The sequence below is a fragment of the Oreochromis aureus genome, linkage group 20 (genome assembly GCF_013358895.1).
Source record: "Oreochromis aureus strain Israel breed Guangdong linkage group 20, ZZ_aureus, whole genome shotgun sequence".
Lineage (NCBI taxonomy): Eukaryota > Metazoa > Chordata > Actinopteri > Cichliformes > Cichlidae > Oreochromis > Oreochromis aureus.
Genome location: NC_052961.1, coordinates 21382710 through 21408182, shown reverse-complemented (window position 1 = coordinate 21408182; position 25473 = coordinate 21382710). Strand labels below are relative to the sequence as shown.

The following is a 25473-nucleotide window of genomic DNA, read 5'->3' as shown; positions in this document are numbered from 1 at the left end:
TATGTGTTGATCAATCTTATTAACTCAATTTAAGTTGGTTATCTTGTGTGACTATAATATAAACTCCTACCAGCATGCATGCAGTAAAGCCATGCAATAAAAGTATTCTGCGTTACAGTACACAGTAGTTTATTTATTCTCCCCCACGGCTGTTTGCGTTTTATACCCTTGGCACTCTTCCTTAATGTGACGCTACACAATTACAGGTGCTGGTGACAAATCAGAGGTCAGTAGTCCCCATGATGACTCAGAGCTGAATATGTACAATAAAGGCTGCAAAGCGTAAACAGGCTTAATTAAACCGAGTTTCATTCTCACGCACACGCACAAACACAAAGATGCACACCTCACCACCAGTCCATCCTCTCGGTCTAATTAGAGGGAGTGGTTCAATAGTGCGCCAGGCTTCGGCAAACAAAGGGTTAAACTGCTGAGCCAGTTGAGCCCACCATCCAACCGGGCTGTGTCGCTAGGGGAAGATATAGGGTACTTGTGGAGAAGCAACAGATCTCAGCTGGAAAACAACCGCACATCTGGCACGCGGGACGACCAAATCTGAGGAGGAAGAATCAGTCAAATCTTTCACTGCATGATTAGATGGACTGGACCGGTGGATCAATCTCTGACTTCCAAATCACGAGCAGGGACGAGAAAAGTTGCCAAAATTAGTTGTGGATTTGATTTTGGCGCTGCAGAATTTGGATATTTCTTTGTTTTTTTAAAAAAGGGGGAGATGATCGTCACATATTTTCTGACTCAGCGTTTTCTCCTATAGGAAATACCGTGCGTAAAAGCCAATTTATTTTTTTTTCTGGCAATAATATGTCTTTGTGGACGGGAAATAAGTCCAACATCTTTGCGCCCGTGGACAGGAATTAAGTATAACATCTGGAGGCAACAACTCAAAACACCTTGTCCAATCTATTCGACTAAAACGTTTCCAAAAACAGATCGAGTTCCACCACCTGCGTTTTGCTTTTTTCAGCCTCCAGACTGAGTTTTGTTACAGGTGGTTTTCATCGCGCTTTACCATTACTATGCACCTTAACAATCAGCAATAAACGAGCCACATGGGTGTGAAATGAAGGCTCACTTTGCTTTAATTTTCTGATTCCCCCCCCCAGTGGACAACAGTTTGAACCAGGGGCGAACAGCCAGTAGGTCTGCTTCTAAATGATAAGCTCGGTTTGTGTTTCGTCTTACCGAGGACGCAAGTCAGGCAACAAACCTCCGTCTAAATCATGTCTGAAGGAAGACATGGCCAGAGGGGAAGACTCGGATAAAATTATTATTAACGTGGGCGGCACTCGACACGAGACCTACAAGAGCACCCTCAGGACCCTGCCGGGGACGCGCCTGGCATGGCTAGCAGACTCGGAGTCGCAGGTCAGCTCCGACTCAGACATTGCGTCCCCGAGTGCCACCGAGTTCTTCTTCGACAGACACCCCGGCATCTTTGCGTACGTGCTCAACTATTACCGGACAGGCAAGCTGCACTGCCCGGCTGACGTCTGCGGGCCTCTATTCGAGGAAGAGCTGGCGTTTTGGGGTATAGACGAGACTGACGTGGAGCCATGCTGCTGGATGACCTACCGGCAGCACCGGGACGCGGAGGAGGCCCTGGAGATATTTGAACCGCCCGACCCAGAAGACACCGACGACGAGAGAGAGATGCCGAGGAGGTTCGGCATCGAAGACGTCCCCGACAGGTCGAGAGGCTGCCGCGAAATTTGGCAGCCAAAGATCTGGGCGCTGTTTGACGACCCGTATTCATCTAGAGCAGCCAGGGTGAGTTCAGCAGGCGGCCCTTTAACGGCCACATGTCAGAGTGCGTCCGCAAAAGCCCGCTGTGTCATTCCAACTAGGAAAAAAGGCGCACATGTTGTCCAAATCAACAGGTGTCAGCCAATCAGGCTGCAGCAGCTACTGATGCAGCCACAGACCTGTAAACTGTAACGTGGCTGTAGCTGTCTGCATTTATCCAATCTGCGCCTTCTCTGTCTGTTCTAAATATGAAACGTTTTTAGGACATGACATTTTTCAGGCCAAAGTTTATATCTTTACATTAGTTTCACTGACTGTTAAACAGATAGTTTTTTAGTTGAACATCAGGATTAAAAGGAACATTATGCAACCACTAGTCTTACACAATTACAAATGAATTATAAATGATAGTTTAGAGATTAATATTCTTTTTGTTTGACAAGTTTCGAATAGATTTAAATAATAAATGGACAAAAGTATGTAGAAAGCTCTCTTTTGTTTCAAAAAGTGTGCTAAGAGTCTGACCTTGGAGAGTTTTCTGTGCTATGAAGTCAGGCTTTATAGTACATCCATCCATTGTCTTCCACTTCTCCAATTCAGGCTGGTAGGGCCGCTGGAGCCAATCCCATCTGCCTTGGAGCAACGTCTTGCAGCCAAATTCAGCAGTAGAATGTAACATCTGCTCTTGCATTGTTCTTCAGTACATGTTTTCTCTGTTATGCTACTCTATAAATCTACTACAATACACAAAGGTAAAAACTTTTTAGTCCATCATTCAAACACTCTTTATTTGACAGCTACAATTAGCTGCTTATACTTTTAAGAAGCATTTCTTATTATCTTACAGTGCAGTTTTTACACCATACAGTGCAGGAGTCTGTGTATTCGTGAGTTCATTTAAGAAACTGTTTGAGCCCCACTGATTTAAAATTATCACACATTTAACAAAAAAAACAAACATCCAAAGCTGCAAAAAGCAAATGAAAAGATGTCTTTCAGAACTTCACTGAGGGTGGATTAGTCCTTTGGTAGGTCTTTTAAGTCTTTTGAGACAGTTATATATGAGAATGCTGTAGTGTTTTTGCTTTAGTCCAAGACAGACATCCACTAAGATTTTAGACATATACACTATTCAGCTATTTCAAAGCAACTCAGTGCATTTAAGCATGAAGACATGGTCAAGATGACCTGCTCAAGTTTAAACTGAGCATCAGAATTGGGAAGAAAGGTAACTTGAGCATTTCAGCAACTGCTGATTTTCCTACACAACCATTTTTATGATTTACAGAGAATGATCTGAAAAAGACAGTATATCCAGTCACTTCTCTGGGCAAAAAGTGTGTTGTTGTCAGAAGTCAAAGGAGAATGGCCAGATTACTTCAAGCTGATAGGAAGGCAACAGTAACTCAAATAAGCACTCCTTACAACCAAAGTAAGCAGAAAAGCTTATCTGAATGCAAAACTCATCAAACCTGAAGGCAGGTAGGCTACATCAGCAGAAGACCACACCGGGTGCTACTCCTGTTAGCTATGAACAAGAAACTAAGGCTACAGTTAACACAGGATAACTAACATTGATTAATATAAGACAGAAGAAATGTTGCCTAATCCTCAAGCCTTAATCTATACTGTGACATTTTAGATGGTAGGTTCCAAATTTGGCATAAACAACATGAACGCACGGATCTCTCCGGCCTTGTATCATGAGTTCAGGCTGCTTCTCGTGGTGTCCACAGTGTACCCATCGTCTGATGGCTGCTTTGAGCAAAGATAACACACCATGTCACAAAGCTCAGATCATCTCAAACTGGTTTCTTGAACATGACAATAAATTCACTGTACTCAGATGGTCCCCGCAGTCGCCAGATCTCAATCCAACAGTGCACCTTTGGGTTGTGGTAGAACAGGAAATTCACATCATGGATGTGCAGCAGACAAATGTGGAGCAGCTGTCATGTCAATATGGACCAAAACCTCTGAGCAGTGTTTCCAGGACTTTGTTTAAATCTATGGCACGAACAATTAAAGCGATTCTGAAGGCAAAAAGGACATTCAAAGCAAAGTGTACATAATAACGTTGTTGGTCAGTTAGACCTCGAGGTCTGTCTCTGTTAGATGTCATATGAAGAAACGAAAAGAAATTGAAACAGGCTGCAGTATTTGGAAGTTAGGAAGTGCGGGGATCTGTTAAAAAGTAAGATCTCTACATCAGTCAAAGCTGCAGAGCATATAAAAGTCCATGAGTTAAACATTTTATGTTTTTAAAACATAACAAACAAAAAGCTTCATGATGCCTCACTCTGAAAAAGCGATGCTAAGTACTGTGGATTTTTTAAGGACCTGAGCTCTTCAGCATCCAAACCTTTTACTGTGCTCTCCACACATTTGTTGTGCTGTTAATAGTTATAAAACATTACATATTTATGTATTGATCTGGACAAGAAATTCATTTTTTTCTAAAATGCATTTCAATACCTGAATTTTCTCTGAGAGACTGAACGTCTCTTTCAATCATGTGAATAACTTTTTTTTTCTCCCCTAAATATACGTTATGAAATTGTGGCAAAATGCTGAAAATAGCAAAAATGCTGTTTCATGACAGGAATACAGAGCCGGTGAAGTGTTCCCACACATCCTATTCAAGGTTTGCACTCAAAAGGTGCTCAGAAGATGAGTGTTTAAAAGGCTGCAGAAGCATAGACCCCTGTACAGTAAATCACACCGTATTAATCAGTAGATGGACATCTCCTGTACTTACACTAGTGCTATAAAAAGAAGCTAAAAAGCTAAAAAAAACCCCCAAAAAACTAATCATTTATTTAAAAAAATTATTAAGAAACTTGACTGTGCTTTTGCCAACATCATAATACTAAGTGACATGTGAGTAAGGTTTTATGCAAAGATCTGCATGATATCAATTTAAAAAAAAAAACAACCAAAAAAACCGAGATCTCAGTTATTTATCAGATTTGGTTTATAAAAAAAAAAAGGTTCCCGTCTTTCCACGAGGGGTATCATCCTGCTGTAAACATTTTGAAAGCATGCTATAGCTAATGGCTCAGCAACAAAAGCAGGATGCTTATTGAAGTAAACATGAAAGCAAGTATCGAGTATCATTTGCAAGAGTTTTTTCGGCAAAAGGCCAGGAGCTTTCATCGGGCAGAAAGAAAAATACATTTAGCTCAGGAAGGAGAGGGGCTCATGCTAACTCTAATTTCTATTTGTCTGTTTGTGCAGTTGAATAGTCTGTTCAAACACTCTCACAACGTCGCCGAAGAATAATGTTCCCGCTGCACGCCAGCGACACTACAAATAGTGTTTATTTTAGCTTCTCGTCCAGGTGGCATTCGCAGGCTGTCGCTGTTGAGGAGCCCACATCTCTGAGTCACAGCTGCCACTGCGTCGGTGTCGTCTGAAGATGACCCGCGCTGTGCCTGCCAGTTAATCACGTCTGTCTCTCACCGCTGAATATTTGTAAATTAATCAATTAGGATTTGTGAAGTTTTGTGAAAGATCTACATGTAAAGCTTTCTGAAATATTGCAGAAGGGAGGCGGATCCATATTGACCCGCTCATAATGCTCTTTATCCATTTCCTTTCCAGCCACTTCATATATGTATGTTTACTCTGTGTGCATTCTGAGAGCATGCTTTCTGAAAGGATGTGGGGCTGCATTTTGAGGGACTCACATTACCTTTATGGCCTTTTTATTTCAGAGAGCCTCTAAGCTCATCTCAGGTAATGTGATTCCTAAAAGCTGGAGGGAAGTTAATCTGTCCATCATGTAAGCCACATCCTCTTTGGGATCAACCAAGACTGGTGGTGCAGCTCTTTTAAAGTGAGCACATGAAGCCACTATACTGAGAGTTCACAGAGTGCAGTCCCTTGGGAACATTTTATAGAGCCCACAAGAATGCGCTACTATACATTTTATGCATCTCCAGTTCATGTTAGACCAAGAAAGAAATTCTCCTCAGGTTCTTCTCAACTTCTGTTTTCAAACTCAATTTACTGAAGAAAAGTAGCCACCTATATGTTGGCTATTTATGTTAGCACCATCAAAGACACCATGTGATCATATCGGGCTGCCCCATTGAGCGTAGCAGCTTTGCTACGTGTTTACTCTCGGGTCTAATTTTCAGAGTGTTTACATTCACATTAAAGTGGCTCCATAGTGTGGTGGATTACACATTCGCTTGGCGAATGAAAGGTCACTGCTTCTATTTCAGCTGAAGACACAAATCATCTTTGCGGTTGCATCAGGAAAGGTGTAAAACTGCCAGATCAAACGTGTGGAGCTACTGTGGTAACAAGTAGTGACAGGGGAGCAGCTGAAAGTAGCTAATGCTTCTTCATATGTACATAATAATTGCAGATATTTTTTTTTGTGCTCTAACAACAACAGAGGCTAAAATCAGAATGCACAAATCATTAGGGGGTTTCATGGTGGCTATGTCCATCTTTTATACATACTATAATACAATAACTATTAAACACATCAACAATTTTCTAATTAAATATATTTGTAAAGGTTCCACTGACATGAAATTCTCACCAAATGTTGGTAAAAATCCATTGATTCCACTTATGCAAAGACATCAAGCCATAGAGGTCCATAAATTAAGTTGTGTGTAATAAAGTATGTGTAATAATCTCATGATGTGTAACAAAACCTTTGCAGCCTGATTGTTGTAAAACATACTGATGGCACTGGTTACAGAAGAAGTACTAAACTACCGAAGGTTCCAGTGAGCACTGTTGGGAACATCATGTTACCCTAAACCAGCCACGATCAGATGCTCCACGCATGATTTTAGACAGAGGATTGAAACAAATTATAAGAAGTGTTGTCCAGGAGCCAAGGACCACATATGGAGAGCTTCAGAAAGAATCAGGTGGCACAACTGTTTCAAAGAAAACAATAAGTAATGCACTTAGCTGCCATGGCCTGTATGCATGCTCACCATCCAACACTCCATTGCTGAAGAAAAAGTGTGCTGAAAGTGTGTTTAAAGTTTGCTGAACAACGTTTAGACAAGCCTGTGAATTACTGAACTAAGCTCAGAGTTCATTGAAGGGGCCCACAGACGCTTCAGGATTCTAAGAATGGACCAGAATCGTACCTGAGAAATGCATGCGACTAGTTCCTCCATACAGGAGGCATCTCGAAGCTGTCATCACCAGCAAAGGCTTTTGTACAAAGTATTAAATACATTTCAGTAAGCATGTTCAATACTTTTTCCCTGTGTCATTTCTCATTATTACACATAAATTATGGGCATCTATTGTTTCATTTCTCTGTATGTGTGGACTAGATAGGTTGTTGGTGAGATTTTCATGTCAATGGCGCCTTTAGAAATATATTAACTTAGAAATTTGGTGATGTTTTCAATACTTATTTTACCCACTGTATACAGGCTATGTTTGGGCCATCATTTAACCACAAGCTCGTCCTAAATTGTTCAGTCTTTCAGTTTAAAGTGGAATTAAACAAATAGCTTTAAATACTTTCAACAACCTCTAATAAATAACACATTTCTGGTGCTGTTTTTGTTTTGAATGTTTCAGGTTAAAGTACAGAAAATAGGTTATGTTAATATTATATTATTTCATCATTGTCTGTATCTGTATTAAAGATTGCTGATCTTCTCCACAGTCCATTGGGAGGTGAGTTTTCTCTGCTGATGAAAAAATATGGGTCTAAATGTGCTGCTGCCCACTTGGCTGCATAAATCAACCAACAGAGGGTAAAGCATAGACTATAAAATATGGATGTAGCCTCTGGGTTTGAAAAGTGAGGTCAGCATTAAAGTGCCTTAAACCTGCATTTTTTTTTCTCATTTCTTTTAGCATTGAAAACATCCCGATGACTTCATCTAGCTTAAAGTCTTACATTATGGAATTTATTTTTCTGTGGTCCCCAATCAGTGTGGAGATAGACAATGAAATAGTTTGTGTCCCTGTGTCACTGACACAGTTCTTTGCCTATGAACTTGCATCATGTCCCTCAGTTTAACAGTCAGTTGGTTGGTGGCTTGTGATGTCTGATTAAAAAAAAAATCTAAGATAACTAAAAAAAAAGCTCAGCTGGAGGCTTCACAATAGGATTTTATATCCCCAGAGTCTCTATATCATCTATAAAGAGGCTCTGAGGAAACATCTCTTTGCAATCCTTTTTCTTTTTGTGACATGTGACAGTTAGACTTGACATCAGCATTAAGTTTAGACTAGCACTTTCTTTCATAATGCAATATTTCATTAGTTCCCCAGGCTTGTTGCCTATAATTAATTACCGCTGTGGTAATGGGCTACACGTTTTTAATCTGTGGTAAGCAATTAAAGCTGTCTTTCCCACAGAAAAGAGCATTGCATTTTTCTCCCACAGAGAGGCATAAATCAATTAATATCGGTAAATCAAGCGATAGACTGATGTGGGATTCTTGAAGTCTGCTGCATTTTGAGTTTCCAAGAACTGATCTGTTTGACTGATTGAATTTTGTCTCATATATATATATATATATATATATATATATATATATATATATATATATATATATATATATATATATATATATATATATATATATATATATATATATATATATATATATATATATATATATATATATATATATATATATATATATATATATATATATATATATATATATATATATATATATATATATATATATATATATATATATATATATATATATGTATATATATATATATATATATGTATGTATGTATATATATATATATATATATATATATATGTATATATATATATATATATATATATATATATATATATATATATATATATATGTATATATATATATATATATATATATATATATATATATATATATATATATATATATATATATATATATATATATATATATATATATATATATATATATATATATATATATATATATATATATATATATATATATATATATATATATATATATATATATATATATATATATATATATATATATATATATATATATATATATATATATATATATATATATATATATATATATATATTAATAGTGACATTAAACTAGGTTACATACCATGACTCAGTTTTTTTTAAAGCCCCATGAGGAGACTGTTTTTGTGTTTTCATGCTATATAAATTAATTGAAACTATACTGTTATTGAACTAAGTATCGATCACATCACAGCTTGATGATCACAGCTTTGCACATTACTGGTTATGAAATACATCCAGAGTTTGATGCACAGCTGACAAATAATAAAGCTGTGTTGTGAGTGAAACACTAACCTTTCTGCGATCAGCTTTCACAGAGCCAACACCTCTCTCCTGGCTGCTCTGTGAACTGAACACAGGATTTGATTTTTCGCACATCATCAAAGCAGCACAGGCTTGTTAAGGAGACTTTCTAACAGCCACCAGTCTCAGTGAAAGAGGTATAATCCTGTGTGATTATACTGGTTGTTTATTCTGCTCAGTTCTAAGCTGTTTGCTGAAAATAGTTCAGTGTCTGGGATGCCTGCACACAGTTGCAGACTTTGTTTTGCAGACAAAAAAAATAAATCAATAAATATGCATTACTGAAAATATCATATTTCTTTTATTTTTCATTTCATTTATTGATGCAGATTTTTTTTTAATTTTTAAAAGCCATTTGAATGCCGCACTTATATAATTCTTTTAACTTAATGCATCTGCACATTTCATACATCTGCCAAAGGCTTCTTTTCACTGGCTGCTATTAGAGGAAACTTGAAAGGGTTTGATTGATTATTTTCATGCATTCTGACATTTGAAAGGCTTGACTTTGCACTATTTTCTTGAAATACCGACATCAAATATGTGTGCAGTTTTTTTTCTTTTACTTTTTTAATTTCAGCTGTCAGGAATTACTTCAGTCAATATTTTAAGATATGGACGGATTGTCTTTGCTCAAAGGTCAGTGCCAGAGCTTTCAACCACATCCCATATTCTTCAACTGGCTGTGTTTGTGGTTGTAAATAGAAAGTAGGGGTTTGGTGGGGTATTTGGCATCAGATGTGCAACGGCAGAGGTTGAGATTTGTATTGAGACAACTGATGCTATCCATGTTTCGAGTGTTCACGGAGTAGGTGCTGGCTATTTGTGACTTGACAACTTTGTTCTCCTGCTGTTGCTAGATGTTACAACACTGGTTGACTTTGTCCATGCAGATTTCTCCACCTCCTCATTAAGTATATTCTGTTTTGTGGAGGAGGCACCGTGTCACTAATCTTATGTTGTGTCCCTGCTAACACACCCTGATCAGAAATGAATGGTAGTTAAAACTGAAGGTGATGTAATGCCCCTTTTAATTGATTTGGGAATAAATGTTAGAACTGCCCCTTAGATCTCTTTGAATATTTTGTCTCATTTTATGCATATAATATATTTAATCGCTACAAGCTTGTCAAATATTTCTGGTTCCATGAATCTATAAAATATAAATATCTGGTAATGAACCACTCCTTTCCAGATAGCCGGGAGAAACACAAGCCGGCAGGATGAGGAATGGAGATTAATTCTCCGTCATCCATGTCCCGGCTTGTAGACGTGAACAAGTGTGACATGAATTCTAAGAAAACCTCGGTAGTAGCTGCTGTCATTGCCTTTGGAGCTGCTGATTGTTCAGAAGGCCCATTGTTTTGGTTTCTGCATATAGCCTGTCCATATTAGTAACAGAGTGTGATGTTCAACAGCTGGAGGTGATGCTTGTGATAGGATTCTCCAGCTGCTGTGCACTTATGCACAGCCTGCTGCCTGTTGTGTGTCATGTTTTGGCTCCTTGTTCTGGTTTTCCCAGCTGGGACCGGGATGCTGTCCCCTCTGGGGACCTCTGCTCTGTCTGGACGCTCACACATAGTGACCTTGGATTGATGTCTTTTTTGGCACCAGCAGTATTAAAGGGTGACCAGATGTCTCACTTTATATTGGACTGAACAACATTCCTTGTCCCCTGTCCCATAAATTGACTTTTTGGTTGTCTCAAGTTTACAAAAGTCAACAAATGTCACTTATGAGAAAGGTGGCTGAAAAGATGATATGCATGCATCTAAACCTATGTCAGTCATCACAAAAAAACAGACTAACTTTCATTTAAACGTCCACTCCATTCAATCCAGTCCACCAATAGGAAGGTTTGGGCGTGTCTGTGGAGGTCTGCAGCAGAAAATGAATGGATAGATGAATGGACACATTTGAGCTTATAACAAGTTGGGATAATTTCATTGACCTTTAACCTGTACAGTTTGTTTGTTGTATTTGTGTGATTTGGGGATTTATTGGTCAGTCAGTGTACCCCACATTGTCCCAGATAAGCATCCTCTTTGCCCCGTGATTGTTGATATCGGGTTAAGTATTAAATAACCTCAAATGTGTCTCTCTACTCCGTTGCTGTAGACTACTTAATATTTTCCCCCTCATCATTAAATGAATGAGCAGTCAATCCACAGATCATTATCAGCTCTGCAGTTCTCAGATCTACCGCGCTTTGTTGTAAAAAAAAAAAAAAATAGTAGAGATAATAAATATCTATTGTATATATCAGCCTAGCCCCAGACAGACAAAATTAGAAACAAACTGTTGATCGAGTGGCAACCCAAAGCACAAGCCAAAGACAGAAGGCCTCCATTTGATTCAAAACATGTCTCCAAATGAATGTGATGTTCTCTGTGCCTGCTGCATGTGTCTTTACAAACCACTGTTCTGCATCAACTATACAAAGCAATGATACGGTATTCAATGTTTTTTGGCTTGTTTAGTTAAAATGAATAAAGCACCTTAAAATAATAAAAAATAAAATAAATGTCTCAAATGATGTCAAGCGATCTCAGCAGGAGACAAAGATGAATACATGTCAGAAAAAATCCCATCCATCCATCCATGGCTGGGTTGGACAGCAGCATAAGCAGAGAAGCCAAGATCTTCCTCTCCCTAGCCACCTCATGTAGCTCATGTGGGGGAACACCAAGGCAACCCCAGGCCAACAGAGGCACATCATCCCTCGAGTGTGTCCTGGGACCTCAACCCAGTAAGACATGTCTGGAACACCTCGTCCAGAAAACATCCTAATCAGATGCCTGAACCACCTCAGCTGGCTCCTTGTGAGGTGGAAGAGTAGTGGCTCTGCTCTGAGTCTCTCCCAAATGACTCAACTTCTCATCTGATCTCTAAAGCTGAGCCCAGACAAACTTTGGAGAAAGCTTGTATCTGCAGTCTCCTCTCAGTTGTTAGCCAGAGCTCGTGACCATATGAGGGCATGGATGTAGATTTTTTTTTAAAAAAACCCCTCAAACTGAATTAATGTAGCCACATAAAGTCACACTTTTAGATTCTTACTTTTTTCCTACAAGTTTTGACTATAAAGTAAAAGCTGCATGTATGAAAATAGTAATATGTGGCATTAGAAGTTTACTTTATATAAGTATACCCAGTTATTACAAATAAAATAAATCACTATAGATGTTATCGATACATTAATATATCAATAACAACTGAAGTGTCCGTTTATTCTTGCAGTTGGTTGAAAAGGCTCTAATTGTCACTAGCCACTGGAGCTTTCAGTCAGATCGTATGGCCTTGATCAGCAGACGGCAGCAGCTCAGCTGTCATCAGATTGCAGTCATTACCAGTTACATCCCTGATCTGAACAGTGATATAAACACAGTGTCAGAGGTGAAATGTCAGAAATTATCAGAAATTGCAGAAACAGGCAGAATCACACAGAAGCACTTAAGCACAAATATCTTTAAAATTGAGCAAAAGTACCACAAATAGATGTAATTTATCCCCATTACGGCAACACAAGAAGCAGGTAATGGAAGTATTTGAGACAGGCCAGAAATAACTGGGAAAGATTCAAAATTTACAAATAACTATTAAGCTACTTAAATATTGTCTTGATCTCTGCTTTCAACCCCAGCAAGATTAAAGAAGCTGAAAAATAAAAAGCTCTGGGATACAGCTCGCTTGGCCTCACAGTGCTTTGGCAGTAAAGAGTCCTTATGGCTATCGCTCCAACAAGGTGACTGTGTTGTGTTGAGTGTCTGTTACTGGACAACAAACATGATGTCATGTCAGCTCTTAAATAAACTATACACATACATTGAAATACGGGAAGCTTTACTGACTGAGACAAACAGTCACAGACATGGATGTATAGAAATAACAGAAATATCACAGCATAGACTTCACGTTAACCCCAGGTGAATGGGCCATGATGCACATGCACAGAGCTGTAAAGTCAGGCTGTGTCATGTTGTTGCACTCTGTACACTGAGTATTTTATGAGAAGAGTAGCTGTCACTGTGTGTGTCAGGCCCCCTGAGATTCTTCCCTGTAGAGGTGCTCCTGGCTACAGTACCCAGCTCTGTTTAGTTGTGGGATAAACTGTTTGGCATTTGAATAAACTGACTGCTGTCAGACCCTTTTAAGCTCATCACAAGCTCCTGAACAACCACAGGACTCAAAGTGACTCCTGATCTGTTGTTATACCACAGGAGGACTTTCTGTTTGGTTAGGTTCTTTTTTTTCAAAGCCAAAAGTCCAATCATTTCCTCAGCTGTAAGAAAAATGTTTATTTATACTCACCAGAATAATTAATGGTACTTGGAAAAAATAGATTCTCAGTAGATGTGTGCAGCCAACATTTGGATCTGACTAATGATGAAACATTATTTTATTTTAAAACCCTGTTGCAAGTGAGGATAAGTAAGGAAGAAGAATTTTTTCCCTCTTCAACAGATTCAGGAATGGCACTAACAAGATGTATTAATGCTTCTGGGTCATCTGAATATTTATGTGCTTTAACATGAATTTAGAGTCACACAAAATGAAACTACCTCCACACTTAAAAGCGTGATGATTGGTGTTAATGATGGAGTTTGGTGTGGTGATTAGTTTGCACTTGCAGTTTGACACGTACAGATTTTAAATTCCACCGCTGGGTAGGAGATGTCTTTGGTAACACTATGCGGCATGCCAATGTGCATAAAGGAACTATTAACGGAACTCAGGAATGACCTGATACAGTAGCTGATGTGTTTTCTACCCTCAGATTAAATAAAGAATAGCATCTAGATTCTATATATATCTATAGATAGATATAACAAAAGATTAATTAGCATGGAAGTAATGAATATGTAGTTAAGTCTGTCTGCTTCTTATTTTAAGTAGAGCACATTATATATTCTGGGTCTTTCAGTGAAGGAAGAGACGTAGATGTAGTTTTAAGAATTTATGACCAGGTAATTGAACTTTTATGAAACCATCAGACAGCAACTATTATTCAAAGCAGATCCTTCCAACAGATCTTGAAAGGATCTTTAAATTTTCGCTGTCACAGCGCCTGTCTTTAGTCAGTTGGACCTTTGCTGTACAACCTGGTGGAAATTCTACGTAGTGTGTTCCATTATGACTTCCACAGCTGCTTGGGAGAGTGCAGCCTCTTTCCCCATTACAAATAATGGTCTTCTACTCCTCACTCAATTATACTAACAATGTGTGATTAAAGGTTTGTGTGAAATGAGAAAGTATTGAATGTTGAGGATGGATGGATGGATGAGGGGAAGGGAATTAACGTAGGAGGAGGAAGTTGTTGGAGTTAATGGCAGGAGGAGGCTCAATATGGGGGCAGGTGTTGTGTCACCTGAGCTGATTATGGGCCCCAGAGAGTACCTGGAAAAAGACAGAGAAGAGAGGGATGCCCATGATTGAATAAGAGGAGATGAGAGGAGGGAAGAAAAGATGAATGGATGGGAATAGAGAGCAATGAGATAGTAAGGTAAATGGATGGGGGTGAAGAAAGAGTGGATTGGAACCAGACTGGACTGAATGGGTTTACAGAGCATAAGCAGACTTGACAGGTCATTAGATGAATGTGTGGCTAATGTGTGCAGCTCTGCTGCCACGCCTAAAACAAGTAGTTAACATAATAATGTCCAACTTGGCCTTATGGTTTGGAAGCCCTGTTACTCTTGTTTACTTAAAGTTAGATCGATTGGATATTATTCAGTTTGGTATTCTGCTGTATTTAGGTAGAGTTATTGTACAGCAGCTTGTGTAAATGCGTAATCACAAAGCATACATCTTGTGCAAGTTTTCTACCCCCCCACTAAAGAAGCTGGAGTAAGCTCTGTTGCCTTTCCATTATACACAGCTAACTTTGTTTTCAGGCGGGAAGCCAGGGGTTAAATTTGGTTGAGCTACCACAAACACCACCACTCCAGCATCCTCTTGACATAATTCACTGCTGACGGATGAAAAGAGATGACTAGTGAGAGCCTTTTATGAGACATTCAAACAAACTAGCAGCATCTGAAAAGCTACTTTTAGCTCCACCAAATGTATAGATATTGGGGTATTTTTCAGCTTTATCATATAATTATGGTGTTGGTATCAAAAATTATTAGTCCTTTTTATCTTGACGCCTATACCTATAATCAGTTCTTGCGTTGTTGTTCTATAACAGGTTTCATCTAGTGTTTACATGGAGCTCCACCTTTCAGGGTTAATATTTGAGACCCTCATACAGCATGTGAAGAGGGACTGGGACAATGGGACTTTGAAGTCCAGAGGGGGTTGATGAAATGCTGGCACCATGTTTTATTAATTGAGCCTGGAAAATGAGGTGCTGTAAAAGTGTCCGGGTCTTCAGAGAAGCTTAATTATTTGGTGCCGGCTGTATATCTGGCCCTTGTCTGCAAAAGCTTTCTAATAGGAAAACACTGAAGAGACCACACATTGAAAATATATTTTATATGAGTATGCATGTCTGTGTGCTAGATACAATGAATGGAGATAAATTAGCGCTTAATTAATGTCCTCTAGGAATTAAAAGCTTTTATTATTAGAGTATATGTTGACATGGTTACAGCCCTTAGCTTCAGTCACTAAAACAAAATAATTGTTAAACATCATTTTTGTCTCATTGCGATCTGCGATGTGGCTCTCACATAATAAGCACTGTTAGTGTTGATGATGTTTGGGAAAAACGTGCCTGCAGAGCAGGAGATCCTCCTGGGGCACAGTTTTGCTTTTACCTCCTTCCCAATAGTCCTGTGTCTCAGTCGTCATCTTCTCAGGGGATCAAACCTCAGTGTTCTGCAGGGACAAATATGAAGGTTGTAGTGGTTACAAGCTACACAATATGTGGTATGCATGTTGATTTATCTATTTAGGGTTTTTTTTTTAAAGTGTGCAGTATCAAGTTAACTCCAACTCCATCAGACATCCACTTCTTATTGTTTTAGTCTAATTCCACTGTGAATTAATGTCCCCATTGAGTCTTTCAGTGCAGTATTTGTTCTTTTCCACATGTGATTTAGCTGACTCATATGTGAGATTCCCTCAAGGGAGAAAAAATGGCAAAGTGCATGCAAGTTCCAGTTACATATTTATCCAGCTGGAAGGTTAGAAAGGCTGGAGAGGCACTACAATTTGCCCAGGTATCAGTAAACAATAAAGACATATCATGTATGAGTAAGCACACAGTGTTAACACAAACATAGACGGGCACAGCCATTGTGCTGGACCAGGTGAATGCTGTGGAGCCACATCGTTCATTTTGCCTGTCAGCAACCATAAAACCTATTTGACCCTATTTTTCATATAAGGGAAGGCTTGCATGCAGAACACAAGCTCTAAAACACATGTGAAGGCTGTAAGGCGTTCAGCGTTCTCTCCTCTCTGTTTTGCATCAGGACACTCTGCTTGTTTTTCCCTTTCTGTTCCCTTTGTGAGTCATAGAGTGATTTGTGTTGTAAAAAATAAATAAATAAAATAATATGTTAGAGACTGTTCAGATTATTTTTGCAGGTAGTGGTGTTGTTACTGTATTAGCGCCCCCTGCTGTTTGCGCCCGTCTCAGCCAGTGTTATTAGAATCACGTTTTCTGTCAGCATGGTTCAGTCTATACGTTCATGGAAAGTAATTGGTGTTAAATTGGTCTGTTTTCTCTGAGAACATTGTTCTAGCTCTCCCACAGACAAAGAGGATTTTCAAATAAGCATAAAGAAAATGCCACCTACTAAGTAGAGCTGTAGAAGACAATCTGAACCATTATTTCCTGACAGGTAAATAGCATGCCCTGAGGAGGCAAAGTGGTAGAATAATGAGTCTGATGTTTTAGAGGGAGAGTTTCACTTGGACTGGATGACTAACTGTGAGCTTTTATTTTTTGAGCTTAACTATTCATAACATGTTCTTGCATTTGGTTCAAAAAATACATTCACTTTGTAAGTAATTATCAAAGCGCATGCCAGCAAGCCATACGTGAACTCATTAGGACCTTTGCTTTCACAGATCTCAGTTACACAGATGATTACTGGATGATTGTGAATGTTTTGGATTCGGGTTTAGTTTACTTGGCAAAATTTTACATGGAAACATGTTTAAAAAAATCATGTTTTTTAACCTAGAAAGTCGTTTGAGTGTAAATGTTAACTTTATTAATTCCCAGCTATCTTGCTGCTGCATTAGTCAAGCTACTGGACAAATATTCCTCTGGAACTGATTCCAGATATAATTTGGTTGTTTGTTCTTATGTATCATATTGGTTTTTTCTTTATTTTTTTTCCTGCTTTTTTGCATTCGGTCAGTATATTTGGGCATACTGAGGGCTCATTTTTATCCTCCTGTGTGAAACTCACTTCACAGGCAATGATCAATCACAACAAACTTAAATCATTACTTATTTACTTTCACGTCTTATCGTGTTTTGTTGTGCCTGAGTTAAGTTTTCCAGTGATACATAAATACAGTGTTTCCTTATTGTCAGTCAACTGACACTCATTACCTCCCCCAGTAATGAAATCCTTCAACACACGAGAGTTGATTGGCACATCCTTTTTTTTTAACTTTGAAGTTTGAAGATAAAAGAAATCTTATTATATACCGTGTTAATTGAAAACTCGTTTCTAGCAGGGACACGTCATGCAGATGGTGGTTTGAGCTTTAGAAACCCTGTACTGGCTGTTCACTAATTGGGGGTTGACATAACATTGTATTGATTAACAGTCATTATCTTTCTCCTCCAGGGAGTTGCACTTGCCTCTCTCTTCTTCATCCTGGTGTCAATCACCACCTTCTGCCTGGAGACCCACGATGCCTTCTATGAAGTGCAAAACTGGACGGAGCATGTTGTACAGGGCAACATGACAAAGAACATCACAAGGAACGAAATAGTGACCAACCCAGTCCTCTTCACCGTGGAGGGCATCTGTGTAGTCTGGTTCACGTTTGAATTTCTGGTGCGCATAATATCCTGCCCAGATAAAGTAGTCTTCATCAGAAACATGCTCAACATCATTGACTTTGTGGCCATTCTACCGTTCTACCTGGAGTTGGCTCTGAAAAGTCTGTCATCCAAAGCTGCCAATGATGTGCTAAACTTCCTCCGTGTGGTCCGGTTTGTTCGAATCCTCCGGATTTTCAAGCTGACGCGCCACTTTGTAGGCCTGCGTGTCCTGGGTCACACGTTGAGGGCTAGTGTCAATGAATTCCTCTTGCTTATTATCTTCTTGGCGCTAGGTGTGCTCATCTTTGCCACCATGATTTACTATGCTGAGCGTATTGGAATCCAGCCTGATGACCCCACAGGCTGCAATCACACACACTTCAAGAATATCCCCATCAGCTTTTGGTGGGCAGTGGTCACTATGACCACACTGGGCTACGGAGACATGTATCCACAGACGTGGCTCGGCATGATGGTAGGGGCGCTGTGTGCACTGGCTGGGGTGCTGACCATCGCCATGCCGGTTCCCGTCATCGTCAATAACTTTGGGATGTACTACTCGCTGGCTATGGCAAAACAGAAGCTGCCAAAAAAGAAGAAGAAGCACAACCCAAACCCTGATGCTCCAACTGACTCGGCCTCGTTTGGGAAGTCAGAAACAAACTCGCACAGAGACAGTACTCAGAGTGACACGTGTCCACTGGCTCCTGAGGAGAACATCAGTAGGAACCGCTCAGGTGAGGCTACAGTACAATTTTTAAACTCTCTAGAATGTCAGAGGCATGTTTTCTCACTTACCATTTGTTGTGGCCCCCATGCAGGTGACGGAGTTTCACTTGCACAGGTTTTTTGGGGATGTTTTGTTTTTGAAGCACACACTATTTAACCTGGTTTCACTGGAGATGCTTCCTGCCAAATGTTCTGTTTGTCCCCTCACTAAGAGTAGTGGGGGCAAAAAAAGTGTTTCAGTCTAGAGAGATTATTTTATTACTTGAAATTATTCTTGGCAGCACCAAAAAACCCCATCCATTCACTTGCAGTAGGTTGTAGGACAAACTTGTGCATCATGTGTGAACCATGAAAACTGACCTTTTAATCTTAAGTTGCACTGTATCAATGTTGCACTGTAGTAGTACAAAGAGCTATCGTGTTTCAAGTCTTGTACTTTGTAGGTTTTTCAGAGTTTGCTTGATAGATGAACTGCACTTAGTCACAATGACAGCAACGTAGCGGGATTAAATTACCTCTCCTAGCATCTGAGTCAAATTGGATTTCATCACAGAAAATACCAGTTTTGTGCAATATACCTCTGTCTGCCTTTGTGTGGGCCCTCGGGGGTCTGTATCAACTTTGCCATTTATGTTGGCATGTATTTTTGTCTTCCTGTCCAGACTCCAAACAGAACGGCGATGCAAATGTGGCCCTTTCAGATGAGGAAGGCTGTAGTTTGACCCAGCCGCTGTCCCCCAGCGAAAAGTGGACATTGCGGTGTTCCCGAGGCCGAGACAAGAATAAGAAAGAGGGCACCTGCTTCCTCCTAACCTCAGAGAACCCCAGCGTTCAAACTGGTGAGCACGTACATGCTGCATTTGAGCCAGATATGAAGCTCCAAGTTTAGCATTTTGGCTGTCACTACCCTGTTGATTTGAAAAAATAAGTGCGGGTTGGGTATGACTGACAAGCTGAGGGATACTGCATACTCACACAGAAATAACTTCCAGTTCTATGGTAGCATACCCCGCTTTAGTATCTGTTTTACCACTGTTGCCATATTCAAGATATGTTAAAGCATCAACTGACAAAGTAAAGTGTATGTATATTTTTCTACACAATTTATTGTAAAATATTGAGAGCTTGACAATTGACTGTTTTCAATATCGTCATGCTAAAATTTTAACAATACCAACATATACAGTTTTTGCATCCATACGTAACTCCTGGTTTTATGCTAATATGTAAAATTATGACCTTATATGTTAAAATTAAACCTTATATTACAAATTAGCTCGCTATGATTGTAAGTATAATTACTAAAGATCAAAGAGTTTAAATATGCAAGAGGTAATGAGGGAAGGGGAAACAGGTGGGGAACCAAACACAGCTGAAGCTATTTAAAGATAATGAGACAATGGAAGTCAAGAAGGAACAAGACACAACAACTACCAAAATAAGTAACAAATGGGAAACGCCTAACATAGAGAGACTTAACAACAAGATATGAGGGAACACGGGGAAGGCAGGATAAACTGAAACGGCAGGAATTAAAGCTAAACTATAACTATGCCGACAAACAGAAACTAGAGTGCAAAAGAAAGCAAAAATAATAGTAAGAAACCGAAAGACTGGATGGAACAACTAATCTTGAAGAAATCAAGTAGGAAACGTGCTAAACAAAGACTGTACAAAACAGAAACTCAAAGCTCAGGCAACAGCCCAGGGTCCATGACATACATGAAGAATACAAAGTTAAAGGGAATTTGATGTTTTTCTTTTATACTACAAGAATAATTCACAGATTGAAGAGAAAAAAATCAGAAGATGAGCAATGTTTTCTTTTTTCTTTTATAATTTATTTGGCCCTGAGGGGAACATGAATATCTTTACCAATTTTTTTGGAAAGATGTTGTATAGTTGTGGGATGAATGTTTTAGTCTTACCTGAAGTGTCAGTTTGATTGACAGAGTGATTGACAGATAATGCCATCACAGTTTCCTGCTGCTAGCAAGGCTAAAAGGAACAGTGTTTTGTTTTTTATCTGATTCAGGCGGTAATTCTGAGTATGCAGAGTGCTAAGATGCTTTCAGTGGTGCTTATAAGCTATTCTAAACTTCATACCTACAGTACATGGAGTGTGCATTGTGTGGCACGATATGAATACCTGTAAAAAAATTACACAAGACACACAAAAACACAAATGTTTAAGAAATGTAAAACATTAGTTCTTACTTGCAGCAAAGTTTCAATAAACAAACCCAAAAGGGCGATCATCATAAATAATGCTTATAGTTGATCTAACAGAGAGAACAGAGATGAAACGATACAGCACAACGAATGTTTGGCGGGACCCTTCAATCACCTGTCTTTTACCTCTAAGGGAGTAAATCCTCTTTTAACCATTATTTACCACTCAGATCAATAGAAAATCAATTGAGCTCTAATTGCATCATCAATCTTTCTGTGTGCGCGCGTAGTACTCAGGTTAGGATTAGTGCACAAGGCTACGCAAGGTACCAAGCCTAGCATGTGAGGAAAAAATGATACAGTTAAAGACACGAGATGAAATTCATGAATTGAATTGTTTATTTATTTATTTTTTGACTTCTAGATCACGTCAGGACACATAACCATGTAAGCTACACACTTGAATGCAATGCTATTATTCTTAAACAGAAGATGGGGGGTGAGGGTGGGACAAAGTTCCTGTAATTCTGCTGTCACCCTGCCATCTGTGTCTGCTTGAATGACCGCTGCATCTCATGTCTGAGCTTTCCAAAGTACCCAAAAGCCTCTTGTGAGAAGAGGCTCTATATTTGGCAGCCGTGGATTGATTCCTGACACCCTGAGCACTAATGCCATCCAGTCAACATCCTGACAATTGTGTGCAAACAGTCCAACATCGCTGAAGGTGTTTTGCTGAAAAACTGCACTTTGCTGAGGTTTATTTCACTGCCAGGGTTTATTAGCACATCACCATTAAGGGGAAAAAAGGAAATCATAACTGGGGCACTTATGGTAGTTTTTCTCCTAGGAGAGTACACCCATGTATTTTTTTTAACAGCTCATTATACAGAAATTTTCCTGAATAACTTGTCAGTGCCTGAATTTGTTGATGTAAATTGGTGCTTGTTATAATGGCATGTTGTCATACGAGCAAAATAAAATATAATAAAAAAGGCATGCACAATTAAATCTGTCCTAAATGAGAAGAAGTGATGTTGGTGGACAGGTTTACTCAGGGGAGGAAGTAATCTGTCACTATATAAATGTACAGCCTCACAGACACAATGAAAATGACACAAATGGGGTGAAACTGTCCGACCTTGGTTTCATACTGAGCTTTCTAATAATGGAAAATTGTCTGGTCAGCTCATGAGATCACCGTATAAGCGCTATTCTGGTCACAGAGACAAAAACAATAGGAAGCTGAGAAAAGCCAGAACACCTTAATACAAATCTGTGTGTGAGAGAGAGGAGGGGGGGTAATTCAATTCTTAGCCTGGTATCTGGTGAGTATGTACATAATGATATCCCAGTCTGTTACAGTGGATTATATCACACGTACACAACACATTTTAGTGCACATTATCTGCAAGAAGTGCTCAGTGTTTAGTGCTCAGTGCAGAATTAAAAATAAAAAAAACTCAGTTTTTAGCCAACATTTGAAAGTCACTTTTTAGAGCTATGTGGCAAAGGGAGATGGTTTTGGTGAATTACAGGGTTACAGGATATAAAGGTACATCTAATATTTCACTAGGGCAGTGTGGCTGTAATTCGAGGAATAGATAGATGGATGCAGGCCTGAAGATGCCTGGATGGTTATCAGGAACAGGACATTGTCACCCACCCTGCAAAAAAGACAGTGCTGTTGCAGTGACTAAGGTCATCACAGGGATTCAAAAGCACATTTTATTTGTGTATTTGTGATGAGATAACCACCAGTTCGTGTGCATAATAGTGTAGCAAACAGTTCAAGTGCTGCAAGAGGAAGTGGCAGGAAGCTATACAGATGAGAAGAGGAAGGTTTTCCAAGCTCAAGTGAGCCTCCATATTCCCAAGTGATTCCTCAGATATGATTCCCACTAATAGGTTTCCATTAACAACATGGATGGTCACAGTGAAACATCTGGCTCACATGTTAAGTTCAAATAAAAGTATTGTATTTGTCTGGGAAATAGAGTTAAAATATTAACTGATTTGTTGGTCGTTGAAAATAAAGATTTTAATAGTCAAGCAATACGTTTAGTTTTACTATTATATGTATCAACATTTCGGGCTTCTTCTTTCCTAGGATTAATTAATAATGGAGGAAAGGGTGGTGACCCCGTTATTCTTAGGTTATAGCACACTAGCTTGGGTCAGTTTCAGTGTGTTTTATGCTAAGTCACTATATTTCATTGTGATTCTGTCCTTTGTGTTTCCTGACAGAGAGCTGTAAAGACATCCTCGCTGCCACGGGAAACTATGCTCAGCCGGAGGTCACCACTCTGACCTGATGCTGATTGGCTATGAAAAGGAGAAAGAGCGTGATTTCCTCAGTGGCGTACACTTCCCTTCCTGAATGAACTGCTGAAGAGATTCTTTGAATTCAGGATGAGAACTTTTGTTTTAAGTTGCATAGCACATTTATCACATGTACACATACTTACACGTTAGAGAGCATTTTGCATGTACTGCATGCTCAAGCATTGTATGATACTCCAAAAAAAATGGCTACCATTCATATGCATTTTATTTAGTGGATATGTCATAGCTTGACTCCAAGGCTCTGAAAACATTTTTTTGTTTGTTCTGAATTAGCATCACAGATTTATTCCAAAGTGACGTTAAGGTCACTTCTCTGCCTGATTTGAAGTCGAGAAAGTGTGCTATCACATTCCTCCGTGCACCAGTTGAATCTGAATCTGGTGTTTGGTCACTATAATTCAAATATATTGAAGCCACACAATCGATAATCTGGGTTTTCAAAAAAGACACTCTTAGTCAACTTGGATTTAAAAAAAAAATGTAATTGCGAATCTTAAATGTTACAGACCTAAAACTTAAAGAAAGTTTTCAGGGGCTTTTGTGAGTCTGTTGTAAACATCCTTTTTATGTGTTATTACATTCGTTACCGTGTTATTTTCTATTATCATGTGTCTGCTTTGGGAGTCAACACACATTAGCAAAACCCATACATTGTATACGGAGTGAGAAAATCTGCTTGTGAATATGGGTTTGTACAGCAAAACGCCTACTGTGAAAAAGGACAAGATGGAAACTTGAAGTCATTGATCGATGTCAACAAATTAGACCCACATTTTTTTTATTTTATTTTATCATGTGGTCTCTGTTCTGCTGCTTTTTAGAACCAACCACATGGAAACATGCAGATTCTTTGCCAGGGACTAGATGTGATATGAACCCGGCCAGGAAACACATTGTTTGTAAATCCTTGTACAATAAGAGTTTAACAAAAGAAAAGAAAATCAATGGAGCAGTATTGTCTGTCTGTTACATTAGCTATACACAGTTGATGTATCATTACTGGTTGAGTGAGGACCAAATGTAGACTCAATTAGATTAGATGGTAAAAGACTTTCAGTACATGTTGGTAAAGATACATACAGTACAATATCATCATCTCCACTTGTGCCTCATGTTGAGTAATGGAGTTTAAATGTGTGCAGTAGTGTAATTCAATTGGTTAGTTAACATTTCTACTTGTGTTGTAAAAACTCTGTTACATGTTTGGAAAAGAGAAGCAGGAGTCTTTTTCTTTTTTCAAGACTTATAATCTAGTCCTCATGGTCTACCATAGTGGCCTTATGTTAAATAAACAAAGGGAAAGCTCATTTTACCTTCATTAGAATCTTTCTATGCTGATGCAGATGTTTGTAATATATAAGCACAGCTGTATGTATGTAGCACAGTGCAATACTCTAGGTCATTAAGCTCTTTTCTTGTCTGTTCATGTGGATGCAACGTTAAAATTGCCGTTGACCAATGAAAGCTTATTTTAATAATTCACCCTTTAAGCCTCATTTCCTGTTTTCCCTGTTCCGTGTACTCAAATATGACGGTCAAGCACAGTAGGCTGGTTTAACATTTCTCCGGTATGCACTGTATAGGTGACCGTGATGGTTTTTAACCCGGTAAGATGTCATGTGTGTATGTGTGCGTGCCTGTTTGAGTGTGTGGGTGTGATGTTTAACCATGTAGGCATGCATTTATATGCAGAAAATCAAATAAAATCAATTTCTTCCCAGATGTTGAAGATAAACTGAGCGTCGTGCGTTGTTATTTTCATTCACAGCTTGCATTGCATCCACATATTCTTCCCACTGCACAGTGCAAAGTTTGTGTCATCACAGCACCTCTACTGTATAGCCATTTATAGAGCGAACACCAGACTATACAGGTTGGTACTGTGCTTGTTCAGAGTGGTGTAACGGCAGTCACAGCTGTGCTTCCTGCTCTCCTGAGCTTCCACGATTATGTACCAAAGGTGTAGATGACTTACAGAACACGTCTCCATGGAGATTTGGTATGACAGGCAACGCTAATTACTGCTCGGCTGCCTCCATCTCCAACTCTCTCTGTGTGCCACATGCAAGAAGCGCCACTCTTTCTATCACACACATCCTTACAGACACACATGCATTCACCTCAGCCCAGCATGATCGTCATTACTGTAGTTGCACACGGGAAAACATTCTGATACTTGGCAATGCAATGCAAAGCA

At 39.1% G+C, this 25473-nt stretch overlaps 1 protein-coding gene across 1 annotated transcript; it reads left to right on the top strand.

The window, feature by feature from the left end:
- The first annotated feature begins 408 nt into the window (after positions 1–408).
- kcnc4 (potassium voltage-gated channel, Shaw-related subfamily, member 4) lies at positions 409–24991 on the top strand. The gene is made up of 4 exons (XM_031726495.2): positions 409–1788; positions 17833–18769; positions 19424–19600; positions 23178–24991. The coding sequence occupies exons 1-4, from the start codon at positions 1174–1176 to the stop codon at positions 23243–23245; spliced, it is 1797 nt and encodes a 598-aa protein (XP_031582355.1). The 5' UTR covers positions 409–1173; the 3' UTR covers positions 23246–24991.
- Positions 24992–25473: the final 482 nt, after the last annotated feature.

What these genes read in the sequence shown, in the direction of transcription:
- kcnc4 (XM_031726495.2), top strand. Translation starts at nt 1,174, where the DNA reads ATGATAAGCTCGGTTTGTGTTTCGTCTTACCGAGGACGCAAGTCAGGC. An exon ending in ATTCATCTAGAGCAGCCAGG is followed by an intron (nt 1,789 to 17,832) that starts GTGAGTTCAGCA and finishes TTTCTCCTCCAG; the next exon opens with GGAGTTGCACTTGCCTCTCT. An exon ending in GAACCCCAGCGTTCAAACTG is followed by an intron (nt 19,601 to 23,177) that starts GTGAGCACGTAC and finishes GTTTCCTGACAG; the next exon opens with AGAGCTGTAAAGACATCCTC.